This window comes from Manacus vitellinus, unplaced genomic scaffold (assembly GCF_001715985.3).
Source record: "Manacus vitellinus isolate BGI_N305 unplaced genomic scaffold, ASM171598v3 scaffold_22_pilon, whole genome shotgun sequence".
Classification (NCBI taxonomy): domain Eukaryota; kingdom Metazoa; phylum Chordata; class Aves; order Passeriformes; family Pipridae; genus Manacus; species Manacus vitellinus.
Genome location: NW_021939632.1, coordinates 13,355,893 through 13,373,271, shown reverse-complemented (window position 1 = coordinate 13,373,271; position 17,379 = coordinate 13,355,893). Strand labels below are relative to the sequence as shown.

The following is a 17,379-nucleotide window of genomic DNA, read 5'->3' as shown; positions in this document are numbered from 1 at the left end:
TTCAGTGTTTGGCAATAGGCAGTTTTAAACATATTAACACTATCCTGACCTATTTATCTTTTCTTAGTATACCGGTATCCAGTGTTTCAGTTTCTGCAAGTCTCTGTTTGTAAGTGTGAGACAACAGTAATTAGGTTAAGCAGCAGTTATTGATTTTCACTGAGTCTACTTTAAAGCTGCTCTCAAACTGACTTATCCTTGTCAGGTTCCTGTTGCTTCCTCAAAGTCCAGTTTTTACCTGTATTTTCATTTTTCAGAAAAATTTTTGTTAATTACAAGCTCTGCTCAAAACAAATGCTGAAGGACAGATCTTTTGTATTTGTCCTGATACTGCTAAACAAGCCTCACAGTCATGAGGAAAAAGGAGCCAAGATGTTTGAGTCACTCAAAAATGTTAAGCTGCTTTGAGTGCTGCCAGGAAGAACAGTGAGCTGAACACATTCCTTATGCCACCCTCAGTCACTGCTATTTTTCCTATGAGCTCTTGGTATTGCAACTACCATGCCATACAATCCTTTTGATATGTTGTGCAAACTTAATCTTAAAATATGATGGTTTTCTTGATTTTACAGACTATTCCTAACCCAGGCTGATCTAGTGATTCCAGTTTCCAGCATATTTGTCTCCTGATTACATCCAATTATTCCTGTCATATTGAATAATTCTGCATCATTCTTCTTCAGGTTTTATTTTCCTGGGGTTTACATTTGAAAATATGCCCTGTCAGGTTCATTTCACTCTGAAATACTCCTGCAGTCTCTTCCTCCAAAGCAAGCTTTCTCATCTCCCCTCTTCTCTCACCCTGAGATGAGATACCGTAATTACCTTACACATTGACTGAGGTCCCTATGTTTCACACACAGATAGTAAAAGTCTAATTTAAAAAAAAAAAGTCTTCATGCCTTCTATTTCCCTGATTAGTAACATTTCAGTCCTGTCCAGTTATTTTATGGTATTTTGGGTTTTGACATAAATTCTACCCTATGTCAAAAACCTTTAGGCAGCAAGTTTTTTGCAGCTGAGTGCAGAACACTGAGTTAAGTGCCTTTCTAGTGTTTCCTGACCTCACCACAGTCTAATCTAGAAAACACTGTTCCTAATAAGCTGTTACCCAAGCAGAGCTTTTCAGCTTATTGCAGTCCTAATCTTTCACATAAAAATCAGGCTGCACATTTTAAAAATACCAGAGAGATCTCCCCAGAAATAAATTGCACTTCACACCTCACTTGAAATCTGTCATTTATATGAACACAAAGAGAGCAACTGTAGTGACCTGAGCACATGTGTTATGCAACATTTAAAAGCCATTTCAACCACAGTATAATGGATATCTGAGCACCTTACAGCTGTTTTGTTACATCTATGGAGCCTCATCTGCAGGTCATACACAGGCCTGCAAATGTGATATGGGTTACTATGTTTATGGTACTGGATTGGTTGTTTCAACAAATCTTTTCAAAACAGGAAGCATTCAGAGCTACTCCTGTTCCTGTTTGATGTGCTGTGCACACAACATACCTTGGTTACATGTGTGTTGTATTTTCAGGTCAAAATTTTTCAGCTCAAAATATCTTCTTATCTCTTTGGCTTTTTAACACAAGAATTAATATTTTCAAGAGAGAAGGGAAAATAAATTTGATATGATTACTACCTTTGATGGCCATTATTCAAGCAAAACAATACTATAAAAATAACCTATATTAATCCGAGTTCCATAAAATATTTCATAATATGTCCATTATTATCTAGAGAAGTATTTTATAAAGTTCTCATTTTAGAAATGTGATTTCTAAACTGAGGTGATTCCATAAATAATGCTTGCACAGTGGTTTCTAAGGTATCTTGTGTCTCCTTTGTGACGTAAACTGGTTGTTATGGAGATGGTAAAATATCAACTATTCTTTGTGAGACTGTGTGAGATCAATTTTGGACCCGCTGCAGCATCTTTTCTCTGCTCAGCTATAATCAGGCTTCCTTAGCAACAAAAATAAATGTATAAAAAGTATAAAATGCTTTAAAACAAATGTTTGCAAGAATACTTTTAACCCTTTGACATACAGAAATAGACCTGTGTGTATTTGTAACACATGCAATTTCCATCCCAATTGCCCCCAAATTTGTATGGCTTTAACAGAAAAGACTTTTACTGTTACAAAGGCTGAACAACTTAAAAATAAAAAGACTACTCTTTTTTCAATCTTTGTTTTTAAATTTTATAATCTATACATTTCATAAGTATTTTTTGTTCCTTAATGCAGGGAGGGCAAAGATTGACATCTTTCACCTCAAAGTCTGGAGTTTGGGAAAGTATGCACAGGACTTTTGTTCAACAGTGCATTAAATGAAATAGAAGGAAAAGGGTTATGTCTGGGAAGTAATAGGTAAAAATATGGTCTAAGATACTTGGCTAAGCCACCTGCATATTATTTTTCTCCATTTTTAACCTATGCTAGTCCACGTGTTTAGGTGTGTAGGTCCCCAGTCAATGATTAAAGAATACATAGCTGAGTCAGGGTTTTGCAGAGTCTTATAGCAAGACTGGAAAAAAGGAATTCCTCCTTCTCCTCCCAGTCTGTATTTTCAATACATACAATATTTGTCTGGAAAGTCGTAACATTTTCAAGGACCTTCAGTTATCTGTAGATTGCTGTACTTTTACAGAAACACTAAACAGAATAAAATAATAAAGTTTATTAGAAATCCATTTTGTATACTCTAATAGTATATTATTTTTTCTGAACAGAGGCCCAGATGTAAGGCAGAAACAAAGCCTTACGAAGAAAAGATACTCTTTTTTCCTACTATGTGAAAGTGGCAGCAAAGTGTGCATTGCAAAGAATGGAGACAACTCAGACAGGCACATTTGCCTACCTCAGGTGCCATCCAAAAGGGTGTCCCCACTGAGGTGTTTCTGCGTAGCCGTGTGCTGGTGAGCTGGGCTGAAACACCTGCAGTAAAACAGATCAAAGAAACTTGACATTAAATTCATTGTCATTTCAGCCAGTTTACTTCAAGTATCTAGAAAACAAACCCCAAGCCTGGGAGCACAGCTGCAGAATGCCTGGCCAAAGGATGTGCAGCATTTGCACTGAATTATTTGTTTAATATCAGATTGCTGTTTTCATTCAGAATTGCTGAGAGATTTTTGGTGAATGGTTCGCAGTTTGAAGCACTTTCATTCAAACTAAAAAATTCAATTGGCACCCAAATATCACAACTCAACTTTAAAACTTCCTTTTCAGAAATTGACTCCCTGATCATCATTGGCAGGAAACTGGTTCACTAGCGTATTTGCAGAAGCTCCTGTTCAACAAAACACTTATGCACTTGCTTAAATCTTTCCCTACTGAGAAAAGCTCAGAAGCCCAAGCTTACACTGCAGCTTGTACTTAAGGAACTAAGCCCATACTTAAAACAAAACTTTTGGATCAGAGCTTTGCTGACTGGAGCTGGACTACTGATGAACAACTGAAAAAAACGCAAAAGAATGAATTAGAGTGCAATCAAACAATGTTAACAAATCAGAATGAACTTTCACAGCAAATCTTCTGTGCTCTAGTCAACATATAATTGATGGAGTTCAGTCCAGCAGCATTCCAATGAGTTGACACAAACCCAACATTGACTTAAAAATATATTTTTGCTTTAACATTTTTTAAAAACAAAAACCACAGTGGTTTGCCTCTATGGCATTACCCAGAGACAAAAATGGGCAGAAACACATATATACACACTGACTGATGCCAATAAATAAAAAATTGGGATTCATAAGTTAAATTATTTGATTGCTGGCTTCAACATTCAATTCTGTGTTAGTTTTTCCATTTTGTGACTTTCTGAGTACTGCTGTGAAACAGTTAATGGCTGGGACATAAAACAAGTCTCTGTGCATTTCACTGTGATCTCTCTTCAGCTAGCTTAATTCCTAGCTGCTATCTAGGGATATTCCAAAACAGTGCAAAATACCAAAGAGCTGAGAGAGAGAGAGAGCATGAGAATAAATGAATGATAGTTGCAGACATTTTAGGTCGACTTATATTGTGACCATCATTTATTCAAATATATTAGGCTGTTGAGAGCAATTGAGGGAAGAAATGTGTGTTACATTGAAAAAACAAGCTGTAAAGTCACCAATAAAGGAAAGAAAAGTCTCAATTAAAGATATCTGTGTAACCCTCTCTGTGACCTAATATCTGTACGTACAGACTTGAATATGAAGGAACTTTTTAAATCAAGATTGTGTCTCTTTCTGTGGACAGAATGGATAGAATTCACTGAATAGGTCATAATTTAATTTTTTAAACCCCACTGATTTGAATTCTCATTAATATATTCAATCCTATACTAAATTTAAAATTACTATTTTATTTTATTTTGACATGTTTCCTTCCCCACTCACCAAACAATAAATCTGCTTAACATTCCCACAAACTGGCAGAGGATTATTAGTTCCAGGGATTAACCTAAAAATATCCAAAGCATCCACTGTGTTTGGGTACTTAATCTGAGATCTTTCAGTTTTCAGGCACTCCACATGCCTCAAGTAGAGCTGCAACAGATCTCAGCTGCAGTTCAAGAACACATAGTTCTTCTGCAAAGGGGGACAAGATGTTTCAAACTGGCTATTGGGAAACGAGGAACAGAGTTTGATGTGACCCTCCAACGTCACAGAGAAACACTGGCGGAAGCAAGAATAGTCTCCAATTTGATGCCATTTAACTTTCTGAATTGCAAGTCCCTTCTCTTCCTGAATACCTTGCAATTGCACTACGTATCTTTCACTTTCTGCAACAAATGAGACAAAACAGTTCTACAAACAATATCACCTGTGACTCAGTCCTAAATCATTTCCAGAATCTCTTCTCTGTGATTACAGCTGTGGACTAGACGGGGAAAAACAGCAACTTAATAAAAGCTTGGCACATGATGCTTCTTTAGTCAGAAAGCCCATAGTTATGTGGGCATTTCTTGGCATTTCCTAAACCATAAAGCATTAGGGAACACTTGAGATTTAACTCACATTTTTTTCTGATCCTGTCATGTTTGTTTTAATGTTCTAGTACTACTGTTGTAATTTAAAAAGTAGGAAAAAAACCTTGAAACATAAATGTGGAATCAAAGAGACCCATGGGACACAAGAAAGATTGGGATTCTGTTTCCTTGAATGTGCCACTTGGAATTGTGCCTTTGGAAGCTTAGCTTCTGCTGCAGCTAAGGCATTTAATACATCTGATAAAAACATTTTGCTTTGGGGAGAAAAGCCAACTTTTCCCATAATGGAATACAAACAAAGATTACTCTGCCAAAATTACCCCAAATGAGAAGGGATCTTCCTCCGTTGTAGTCGTTCAGAGACTCACTCCAAGTTTTGCTTTAGGCCATATGTTTCTCCCTACACTATTTTAATTGCTGCCTTCACCATTCAAAATAATGACTTTCTGTCCCTAAAAGACACTAAGGAGTCTCTTATTTCCCAACTTACTTTAGCATCTTCAAAAGATTTTTATATTAAATTTATAATACCATGACATCATCGATATTAAATTTTCTTTCCACTACATAAATATTTTAGGATTTAAAAAATAAAAAGTATTTGCAGATTTTTTTTGGCACACCATTTTATCCCCACTCTTTTGTGAACATTTTTCTTTACCTTCATGCACTGCTAAACAAACATCTGTTATTCACACACTACTATTCTCAATGACAATTACTTTATGTATTATAGGGTTTCATTAATAAATCATATAACAAATAATCTGCATCTGTTACCTTTAATAAAATTGCCATTCCCCTGCACATATATCTGAGGGATTAAAGCATTTCTTTATTTTTCTAAGTGTGTGTTTCAAGTGGGAAAAAAAAAGCTGAAATGACTTAAATTCTATTGCCAATTGGTTTCTATTTCCCTCCTTCCCTTCCTTCCTCCCTCCCTCCTGTTTCTTATGATGCTTCCAGACTGGCAGTGCTCAAATCTAACAGCAATAATCACAAATTAAATGGATGTTGGGTTTTGGACCCAAGGGACTATTTTACCTTCTGCTCAGAGGGAAAAAATATGCTTAAGGCTAGCAAAACCATTTCAGAAAGTATGTTTCCTTTTCATATGCAAAAGACAGAATATCTAAATTTAAATTAGGAGGACAACTGCCCTGAAACTGATCTTCCTGGTGAAATGCAAAAGAGCTTTGTAAATAAAATGGTACCTCAGAACTTTTAAAATTATTAAATTAAGTTTGAGCTTTTAAAAGTCTCTTACTGATTTTTAGTTAGAATTTTTATTCTTGCTGTAATCAGCTTCCTTCAGCATTTTTCCTTCTCAAAATAATTTTGAGTATCCTTCTGAAAAAGTCTCTTACTGTGGCATTCTGCCTTCTCAGGGGAAAGTAAACAAATGCCTTTGGCTGAACTGCAGTATCAGAAAAACAAAGGGGAAGTGGTCATTACCAAAGTCAACGAGCTTGACTCCACCTTCTGTTGTCAGGAGAATGTTGTTCCCTTTCACATCACGATGAATGATCCGATTATTGTGTAAATGCTGGAGGCCCTGTATACCAGCAGTAACAAAAATAAGTTTACTCCCTTATTTAAAAACAATTACCCTACTATTAGTGAATGTAATGAAGACAATCTGCACATACTCTATAGGAGCATCTGTGCACCGCATTACACGCCTTGACACAACCCCTGCTGCTATAATAGCCCACATAATATTGTCAGCATTACCATACTCTATAAATGGAAAATGTATGTAGGAGATGAGTAAATTGCACCCTCTGCTGTCATTACAAACCCAACAAACATCCTTACCAAGAGAGCACCATACAAGATGTATGAGATTATAGCTTCATCCAACCTTCGGCCACACTTCAGCAGGCCTTTGACAAGCTCTGTGACAGAACCTCCATTGCACAGCTGTGAAGGGGGAGGAGTTGTAAGGACAGAAAAAAACCAAGTTCTCAGTTACTCAATACTATACATCAATAGGCTATAAGCACTTACTGTGCAAAACTGCCCTGGACAACAAGTCTGGAGACAACTAGATTTTCCCCTTGCAATTATTTATGTTGTTACTCCAACTTAGAACACATTTTATTAGCAATGTTATTAATAAATCACAGCAGCCTGGGTGGGGGAAGTGAAAACTGAAGATTATAAACTGTAGTTTATAAAACCACTAAAAATGAAAATATTATGAACAGGACTGTAATTTGATGTTAAAAGAGGATTTATAAATCCAATTTACATTATTTGATTGTTTCCCAACAATATGTGCATTGCCTTTTCAAAAAAATCCTTCTGTGCAAAGAAAAGGACAGACAGAAAAGACTGATGTTCTTGACAACTGGGAGGCAACAAATTCCAGTCATTTTACACTTTCACTTCATCAATGCTCCTGATGGCAGGCACTATAAAGTAGACAGAAGCCATATCTCTATACTCAGATTTAATGCCACGCGTTATCAACAAAAGAGAAACATTCTAATCCAGAAAAGCAGGTTCTTGCAAGCATTTCCTACCAATGGGCTGCCATATAACAAAAGAGGAGGAGAAAAAGCAAAATTAGAATCTTTGTAAGTATGTTCTCACCCCCACTATAATTTACTGTCCATGCTGTTCTAAGCAGGTATTTGTCTCTATCCTTTCTCCTCTTTCTATGTCCTTTTATTACCTTAATATTCACAATTGTTTGACAAAAAAAAAAAAAAAAAAAAAAGATGGGAAAAATGACTGCCTTTCTCTCACTGAATTTTCTCTTCTATACCTGTTTTTGTAGCCACCACCCTTACCAATGTTTCTGCCATACAGAATCACATGAATTTCAACATAAGTTCATTTTACATTATCAGTTAAAATACTACAGCGCAAATCAGGAGAATGGTATGAAAACACAAACTCTCAAGTTTTGCATATTTCAAATAGCTTTTATAAATTGTGTATCAATTCAATCACAAATTTCTGTGATATGTTAATATTTTCCTTAATTTATTACTAACTTCTGCTTGTATCCAAAAAATTTCACTAGACTGAAAGTTTTAGTTCATGGAAAGGACTGCATCACAGGATAAATAAGACATCCTTTATGTAAATAAGTTCTTGAAGCAAAATTTCCTCACTGAAAACACTGGTAAGTTCTGTAGAAACTGACTTTACTTTTTAATTCTTTAGTAGAATTCATTAGCGAATTTATTTTTTTATTTTAATAAATTAGGTGGGAGCATTCAGCTCAGTATCAATCATCATATGTATTTACATGAAAGTGCATGTTTTTCTTTCCATGCTTAAACACTTGTTGACAAGCCATTATGTCAAAGATTTTTATTTATTGCTTTAATTGCGCTAACTATTCTGTTGAGATGGGCTGTATGAAGCTTATCTCTAGCCTGAAAGTAAAATATATAAAAGTACTTCAAAAAAACCCCAAGCTGGTTCTGACTGAAAAGTAATACAGACTGACAGCTGTTTGGTACCATATGTTAAATGAATGACTGACTCTGAAAATAAATATATCCTACAAACACTCCTGCAGCTGTCAGTGACACTATTCTTGACAGCAAAAATCTTGGACAAAATTAATTTGAAAACTTCATTATCACTTCATACTTAATGGTAATACTTTAAAAGGTGGAGTGATGCACATTTAAATGGAAAAGTAGGGAAGTTTGCTTAGTGAGTTGTCCAAGACTTGCATCATCATAAAAATACTTACGGTGTCCATTTTTGCTACCCTTCCTCATCATAGGCATTTATCAAAGTAAGGTCCTGCTTGTAGTGAGTAAACATGGCAAAACTGTGCCTAAAGGAAAAAAAATCTACCTTTTTATTACAAATTTTGGAAGTCACATATCAAATGAATGTATTTCATCAAAGACTCGGGGATCAAAGTCTGAATACTTTGTATATTCCCTTTTACTGAAAATGTGTCATTAATTTATAATATAACAAGTAACTGCTATGCATACATAAATTTGCATGTAAATTCCAAGGCAAAAAGTAGTTTGCCTTGTCTGGTAAATTTGCCCATATAAGGAAAACACATTTAGTGTTTGACACATATAGTGTCAGATTTCTTCAAAACTTTGGATAATATGTGCCAAGAACCACCTGAAATGTACCTACTTAATTCATAGAGTCTATACAAACGTACTGACCTGCTCACATTCTACAGTCAATTTTGTTACATAGAGTATGTCTAGATTTTGTTTTACAAAATTTTGTTATATGGCACTTGATGGATCTTTTAGAAACAATACACTTGTACTTAGAGAGAAAACACACCGAAAACCAAGCCCAAATTCAACATGATGCCAGCATGCATACAATGAAAAACAACACCAAAACAAACCCACTAACATTCTTTTTTAATAGTTACTGAAACTTAAGATGAAACAATCTAAAATTTTTCATTCAAGCTACATGCTTCTCCAGTACACAGAAGTTAGATGTATTGTTGGGATTAACTTAAAATGGAAATAAAGATTCCCTATTCTGATTCTGGTCATCATTCAAGAACAGGGAGTGGCATTTCTAAAACAATCAATACTTAAAAAGTGAATCCTAACTTTTACCAGTCTGGTTATGACAGAGAGAAAGGTCTGAATGGTCCGTTACTGCCCATGAGAGCAGTAACTGTCTGTGCAGAGTTCTGTATCAATTAAGCCTAGAAAGCATATAGAAGAAATCCTCATCTGGCAACAACCTCTGGCAGTCACTTAACTGGAAACAAGACCACCAAAGTACATTTGACATTGTAAGAATACTGATTGCTGCTGAACAAGAAGAGTTAATAGAAGGCATTTCTGTAGCTATGTTTTCAACAACAACCAGCCTCTAGTTTAAATTACCATAAAACAGACTTTCCCACTACACTTTCACTGTTCACTTCTTCAGTAGGCAGCTTATTTGTTAACTGCCCTTCACGTTACTACTTCATCATCTTTTGCATTCCTCTCTAGTGCTTGAGCTTTCCAAAAGTTGAGAGAAATGTCTTATCTAATGTTTCCTCCAACAAGAAAAAAAAGGAGCTGCTTGTTTTGGAGGCAGAATGTAGCAACTTGAACAGAAATTAAATGTCAGGACATTCCCTACTGAATAAACTTCTAAATGGATGTGATTTTCAGCAGTAGGCTACCACACATCATCTATCAACAGTCCTTATAGGCCCCAAACTGAGAATCATGAAAGCCTGTGACTCTTTAGCAACAACAAACAGAAACCCAACCACATTTTCTAGGTAAGATGTAATATAATCAAAATGTTTTTACCTCAAGTACTAGCCAGAGCTGTCCTCCCACATATTGATCTGCTTTGTAAAACATCCCATAAAATCTAACAACATTAGGATGATTGGGAAGAAACTGCAAAATATTATATTCAGCTTCAATTTCTTCATCTACATCCTACATAAAAACAAACACATAGAACATATAAAGACAGTTACTCTCAACAAAACAAGAATAAACTCTCATGTATAAAAAGAACCATTTATTAATTATTTTGTACTTTTAAATGGTTTTACTTTAATGCAGTTGAAATTACACTAAACTGTAAATTTAATGCACACCAAATCATGCCATTTTTGCTCTTTTTACATACAGAAAAGTGAAGCCTGTGTAAAGCAAGCAGTTGTTCTTCAAGAATTTTTCAGTGCATAATATACTTAAACAAGAAAATTAAAAATCATACTTAACTTTGCTCAGTTATCTAAATAAGAAATTTACACATGTATGATTTTTAACCTGGTTTTAATCATGCATACTTTTAACATGTGAGTTAAATGGAAATATATGATCTTTGATTTATTCTTTTTTCTATGGTCATCAGATGGGACTAAACAGAGAACAATTTCACTAAACCTCGAAGGGGACATTGGTAAAACCAAATACATTCTTATGAGGAAAGACATACATCAGAAACAATGAAAGAGAGACAAAACAACCACCCATGAAATAAGAGAAGGTTACTAACTATTTATTAATGGAAGAATTCTGTGACAACTACAAGATCCTGTTTAATAGCAGCACACAGGTCACAATTCAGAACAACGCTCAAGCAATGGAACTTTTCCCTGTTTCTGCACAGACTGTGACTATTAAAAAATTTAAGCTTGTGCCTTCTTCAGATTTATACAAGAGAAAACCACAATGAATTTTAGGAGTGATTGATGACAGAAGTATAACGTTTTTTAGTAAATATCTTAGCACAACTGCTGTGATCGAACTCCAGCTTGATCCACTCTGAAGAGCTGCCAGGTAAATCTTCTATTGAAAACTAGGGCCTTGGTTCTCAAGGGAAGATAGGTATTTAATACCCACTAAAACCAAAGCTGGCACAGACCTCTGAGGATCTGAGATGTGCTCTTCACTTTTTATCTTAACTATTGCCTCACACTATTATCTACTTATAAAAGGTAACTCTAAAATACCCTAAAGTTCACAGTGCTTCTGTTATGGGAAAAGTAATTCTTCCAGAGAGTACACAGAATAAAACAAGAACATTACCAGCATCTTTTATTTTCCCTGCTATAGCAGGCCCTATGAGAAATTCTCTGTGCCTTCTCTTCACTTGCATGCTCCAAGCACAGATAACTAAATTTATACCAAAAGAATTACACAGACCTAAAATAGAAACCAGGCAAATTATGTACTCAAGTAAGATGATGAAATTGTAAGCTCATCTTTCAGTTTCTGGTACTACACTCCTTCTGTCCATGCATTCTGCAAAATTGTTCCCTTCTGGATGTTTCAAAATCTTACACATTTGATTTACATTTCAACTCTGGTTTACAATTCTTTTCAATTAACACTGAAGTTACAGTTTAATATTTTTTACTTACACTGACAGGATCCAGAATCTTTACTGCTGCCAGGCTCCCGTCTTTCTTATTGGCAACCTTATAGACTTTACCATAAGTGCCTTTCCCAATGGTCTCTATGATTTCCCAGGTATCTGAGGGATCGGCTAACGATTCTAGTCCAATCATACTGGAATTATATTGAAATAATCCATACAATGGCTTCCTGGAAAACAAAGCAGACATACATAGATTGGGAAGCCCTAAGTAACTGTGTACTAAAGACGGCATCTTATGATAAAGAAATCAGATGTTGTTTGAGAAGAAATGCAGATAGAATCATAAATGAAAACCAGACAGAAAGGTAAGATCACTCAATGAAAAGAATGGAAACAAAACTCTGGGGACCACTTCTCTTTCCTTACTTTATTGTATGTATTATTTGCTTCAAACATTGCCCCACACACTGCACCATTCTAAACAAATTTTAACAAGTTCTGACAAAATCCAACCCCTCCCTCTACTGCACACTCTTTAATGGATATTTTACACAATTGGAGTAGCACAGCTTATGAAATGAGGTCTTATTTCTTGTGCTTTGAAAAGCCATGTCATGGTTTTTACATATATTTGTGTAATGCTCCCTGGAGATTGCCAGACAGGTCTTCAGTAGGTATAATGCTTCACTATATCTGACTTATCTACAACAGGGGTACATATAACTACTTTGATAAATTTAAGACTGGGTTGGCTGTATAAAAAAATACAAACCGACTTGAAAATAGGGAACAGATACACCACTGGGGTGACATCCATCCTGGAGATGTTTCTCAACAATTGCATTTGTCTCTGTATGTCAGTCACAGTGTGTTATGGTCTACTACCCTGGCTGACTGCATCTCCAAGTCCAGGAAATCTCCAGGTCAGGGGACTTGTTTCCCAAACACTCCTGAGCAGATCCTGAAGCAAAGGGACCACTGTAGCCTATGCAAAGAACTCCTTTCCACCTTGGAATTACATAGATGGTAAGTTCTGGTGATAAGGAAAATAACAATACCATTTTAGGATTTCAAGTAGTGAGAACGCAGATCTCGTCCCTGAACTGAAATTAGAGAAAGGAAAGATGAAGTTTAAGATGGGATTAACTTAACTTTCATATATAAATAATTGTTATTAGGGAAGCTCAGTGGTTAATGGTTCTCTCAGAAAAAAAATTATTTGCCCATTTAGTGGCTGTCAGTAGGTAGACCAGCTATCTGTATGCTTAACTAGGAGATGTAAAGTCTGAGACCCAGGAGAAAAATAAGAGTGCAATCTTGACAAAAGCAATTGAACACAACAACTCATTGATCGCAAAAGCTCCTGATTTTTGGAGATGGATGAACTAGTACATCAACATACACTTGAACTTTAAGGCTTGAGCCACTTCTTTCCAAGCATCCCTGATATGTGAAAATCTGCCTGAAATAATTTTAAGACCCTGCTGTCTTACCTCTTCATCATTTCTAGCACCAGTGACAACCATCCGGCATAAGAAATTTAGTCAGAAAGAAATGTGAGCCTGGTTGCGGAAACCGACAAATTAATAGGGATTCAAGCAGCAGCACTTCAATCTAATTAAAGAAATAACTGTGCTTTCTATTCATGATAGAGAAGAAAACAACCTATGAGCAAATCTATATGCAGTGCAGGTCTGTATAACAATATTCAGAATGGAAGCACGTGTATAAACTCACTTGCATGCTTTGTTCCTTTATAGAAGAAAAATGATTACATGTCCTCAAAGTATTTTATCTATAGCAGGCACAAAACACGGCTATCACCAAAGTCAGGTTAGAAGTAGTATAATCTCTCATATAAAACAATGGGAGGTACATTTAAGAGAAAACCTCTATTTTCCTCCTTGGTAAAACTGTATTTGCACTGAAGCTGGTGCCAAATAACGCATCAAATTGCTTTGGTCTCTTCACAAAAATAAAAAGGCAAAAAATAGAAGAAAAAATAAGGGGAGGGGAAAAAAAAAAAGCAAGAGTCAATGTCATTTATCTGTCGTGGGTCAAAAATGTAAGTTATTAGGACAGTTTCTCAGTATTTAGATCAATACAGCATGCCACAAATCAAGAACGGTATTCTGAACACATACACTTAGTACCTCAACAGAGAAGCAGGTCAGGTGAAAGACTTCTCTGAAATCAGTGAACAGACTGTACTACATGCACTGAGAACAGCAGCCACAGATATGGAGCTCCTGATAAGCCAAACTTAAGAGCAAGTTTTGCTTGCAGGGTGAGGGTGGTGGTGAATACAAACATGGAACAGTTGCATCTCATGAAAAAAAAAACCCAACACAATAACATATTGAAGGTGTGGTATAATGCTTTAGGAGAATCATTACAGATGTTCATGTGCAAAGAAACAGGGAAGAATAAACTGGAAATAGCTTTGATGCAACCTTACAAAGAAAAGAAAGGACAGACTGATATTTATTTCTCTGTCACTGTAACAACTACCCTATCATACAGATTGTTTTGTTTTAAGGAAAACCTTATTTATCCTCAACAGCTGCTTGAAGGGACACACAATATTACATCTGTACAAAGAGTGCCATGCATCATTTTCTGGACAATCTGGACAAACATTGCCTGCTTTTGTTCTGAATAATATGTAAATGGTACATCCAATTTTTCAAAACACATTAGCATTTCTTTATACTAGAAGACACTGTTGACAAAATAAAATCTAATGCATAATTTTTACAGATACGAGTCATGATGGAGGATAGAAGAAAAATTTTAGTGTGCATTTTTGTGCATTTTGATAACATGGCAGCATTTACATGTAGCATGTTTATGCATTACACGGAATCAGATTTGCAAAATACATACCATAAACCTCTTCTGTTTAAACTAAAACAGCCTCTTGTTGGAATCAAGTAATACATATCTAAATAAGGCTCTACGTATGTCATCAGTGAAAGTGCCCTTAGCCCTTATGACATTATTGCATTCCTATAATAAATGTGAATATTTTATAGTACAAAAAAGCAAAAGGACAGTATCTGGTATTATCTTCAATAATCTAAAATCTGGATTAAAAAGGAAAAAAACAAACACGAAATGCAAACATTATAGGAAAAAGTTGAAGCTATAAGGTGAGTTTGTGCTTCTCTTTTTCTATTTCCCAATTTGCTGAGCTTCAGTAAATAAAATGCCCCTGTTTTAACACGGGCTGCCATTTACTTTTTATTTATACAATGAAAAGTTATGTATGAACACAACCACTCTTGCAACAACCCCATATGCATACAGACTGGGGAATGAGATGCTGGAAAGCAGTGCCACAGAAAGGGACCTGGGGGTCCTGGTCGATGGCAAGTCGAATATGAGTCAGCAGTGCCCTGGCAGCCAGGAGGGCCAACCGTGTCCTGGGGGGCATCAGGCAAAGCATCGCCAGCCGGGTGAGGGAGGGGATTGTCCCGCTCTGCTCTGCACTGGGGCGTACTGAAGATAATAGTAGATACTGTCCTTTTGCTTTTTCGTACTGCCTCGCTCAACTCCTACACAACAGTGATTTCTTTCTGCATTCCAACACACACCCTCTTCTAGCTTACAGTAAGATAGAGGTTTGAAAATTAGTATGAGCCTCGCTCCAGCTTGGTGCTTCTAACCATCACGACACACAGTACTAGAGAGTTTTGAATTCTAATACAGCTGGCAGGGACAAATAGCAATCCCAGCCAATACTAGTGAAATGAAATTGAACATATGGTTTCCATACAAATAACTGCAGAGGGCTAGTTTTTGCAATGTTCCATTTGTCTAACCCCTCTTGTCTCTCTTGTGAAACAGCTGGCTTATACACTTCTGGCATCTACAAATACTGTGGAAGAAGAGACTGTCAAATTCATAAGTAAAGTATTTCACAATTTGTAGGGAACTCAATACTGGTCCCACACTAAATTAAATAACTCACAGATAGAAGAATTCAGAAAGCAAAGTTGACGTTATCAGCTTAGGCTTCACCCACCCATGACAGTCCCTATTCTGCTGGTTAGAAATGGTCACACACAGACAGCTACCTCAGAAACAATTGTTAGAGGAATTAATGAACCAACAAAAGGCACAAGATCGATAGTCAGAACAGCTTCCTCTGCTAGTCTCCTCCTGTTGTTTCTCACTGGCTAGGTTAAAACAAAGAAGATGTCAATATTTTGAAATGAAGCATACAAAAAAATCCATCAACACACCATCCCATAACTGTTCTCAATTGGTCTCAGGAAGAGAGACTGCAGAATGTGCTGCACATAGTTCTTTTCGGGATAAAGGTCAGTGATGGAAGAAGATGAAGGAGAAGGATAAAAGTACATTCAAAAGCCATTATTGATGTTATACAACTTACAAACAAAAAAGCCCCCATACTTTAACTGATCACATCTTTTCACTAGGCCAACATAAAGGAAAAAACAGGACAATGAGGAATAGAACTGGAAAGAATAGAAGTGGGAAACATGTTCTGCCTTTCCACTTACTCCAACTTTCCAAACTTTTTAATAATTGTGCTTACATACATTCTCTTTGACTACATGAAGTCCTTTAAATTCAGGAGTATCTTCATTATTTCCTTTTCTTTTTCTTCCTTTGTATGGATGGACTAGATAATCTAAGCTTTTAGACTTGCAGTATCAGCCACAGAGCCAGAATAGAGTTATAACCAGTGGCAATGGATTGTGTTTGGATGCTTGCTCTGATGAAAGCATTGTGAATATTTGCTCCTTTGTCTTACTTGTGCTTCCAGTTCATCACAGCATGAATCACAACCCCAAACCTAGGATCAACCATAATAAACTGACCACAAAAACAGCTTCTGACGTCATGGCAAAGAAATCTAAATATCACCTATTTCTCTAGAAATAAAGAGAACAAACAACTTGATTTTTGAACAATCTAGTCAAATGCTGAAGATTTCACAGCACCATTCCTAAACCAGCTCTGAACCAAAGGCACTTGTAAGATTATAATCTTAACTCAAATTCCTGGATCAAATGTTTGAATCTAAACCAGAAAACTCTCCATTAATATGCTGGAAAATGTACAGTAGGAAAGATGTATGTGCCTGGTCCAGACAATCCAGTGTGTGTCTTTATTTTGATTCATTGCATCATAATGTGCTGCATTACAAATCTTTATAAATAAACTCTTATTGCACCCTTATATTTATGAGTACAATGTTAACCTTTGCCCGATAACGTTTGATCACTTTTGCATTGTTCATATAAATCAAATAGGAAAAGATGACTACTGGAGGGGGGATAAGACATTGTTCTGATCAGCTAGCTTATAAACAAACAGATCTAGGAGGAGCATTACCAAAGATAAAGTTCAGCTTGGCCTTTGACCAGCTCCCCTGAAATCTAATTGGGTATGCATTTTCAGTCTTCCCTGCAGGCCTCTCTCAGATCAGGAGGCACTGCTGACTCTATTATTGAGTCAAAGAAGTTAATTTACTCCAGAAGAATTTAGCACCTCATCCTGTGACTCACAAGTAAGTGCAATAACACTCCATGAACTTCCACCTTTCATGGGGTC

General features: G+C 36.1%; 1 protein-coding gene across 12 annotated transcripts in view; it reads right to left on the bottom strand.

Annotated features, from left to right (window-relative positions):
- MYO3B (myosin IIIB) overlaps nt 1-17,379 on the bottom strand; it is a 197,306-nt gene that overhangs the window by 158,905 nt on the left and 21,022 nt on the right. For 9 of the 12 annotated variants that reach the window (XM_018072678.1, XM_018072676.1, XM_018072681.1 and 6 more), the window contains 5 exons: nt 11,837-12,020; nt 10,266-10,400; nt 6,811-6,915; nt 6,448-6,547; nt 2,872-2,948 (listed from right to left, as the gene is read on the bottom strand). In XM_018072678.1, the coding sequence (XP_017928167.1) occupies nt 2,872-2,948; nt 6,448-6,547; nt 6,811-6,915; nt 10,266-10,400; nt 11,837-12,020 (601 nt within the window). Of the gene's footprint in view, nt 1-2,871; nt 2,949-6,447; nt 6,548-6,810; nt 6,916-8,710; nt 8,798-10,265; nt 10,401-11,836; nt 12,021-17,379 lie in introns of those variants that run through there. The other 3 variants (XM_018072682.1, XM_018072683.1, XM_018072684.1) reach the window with 2 other exon arrangements.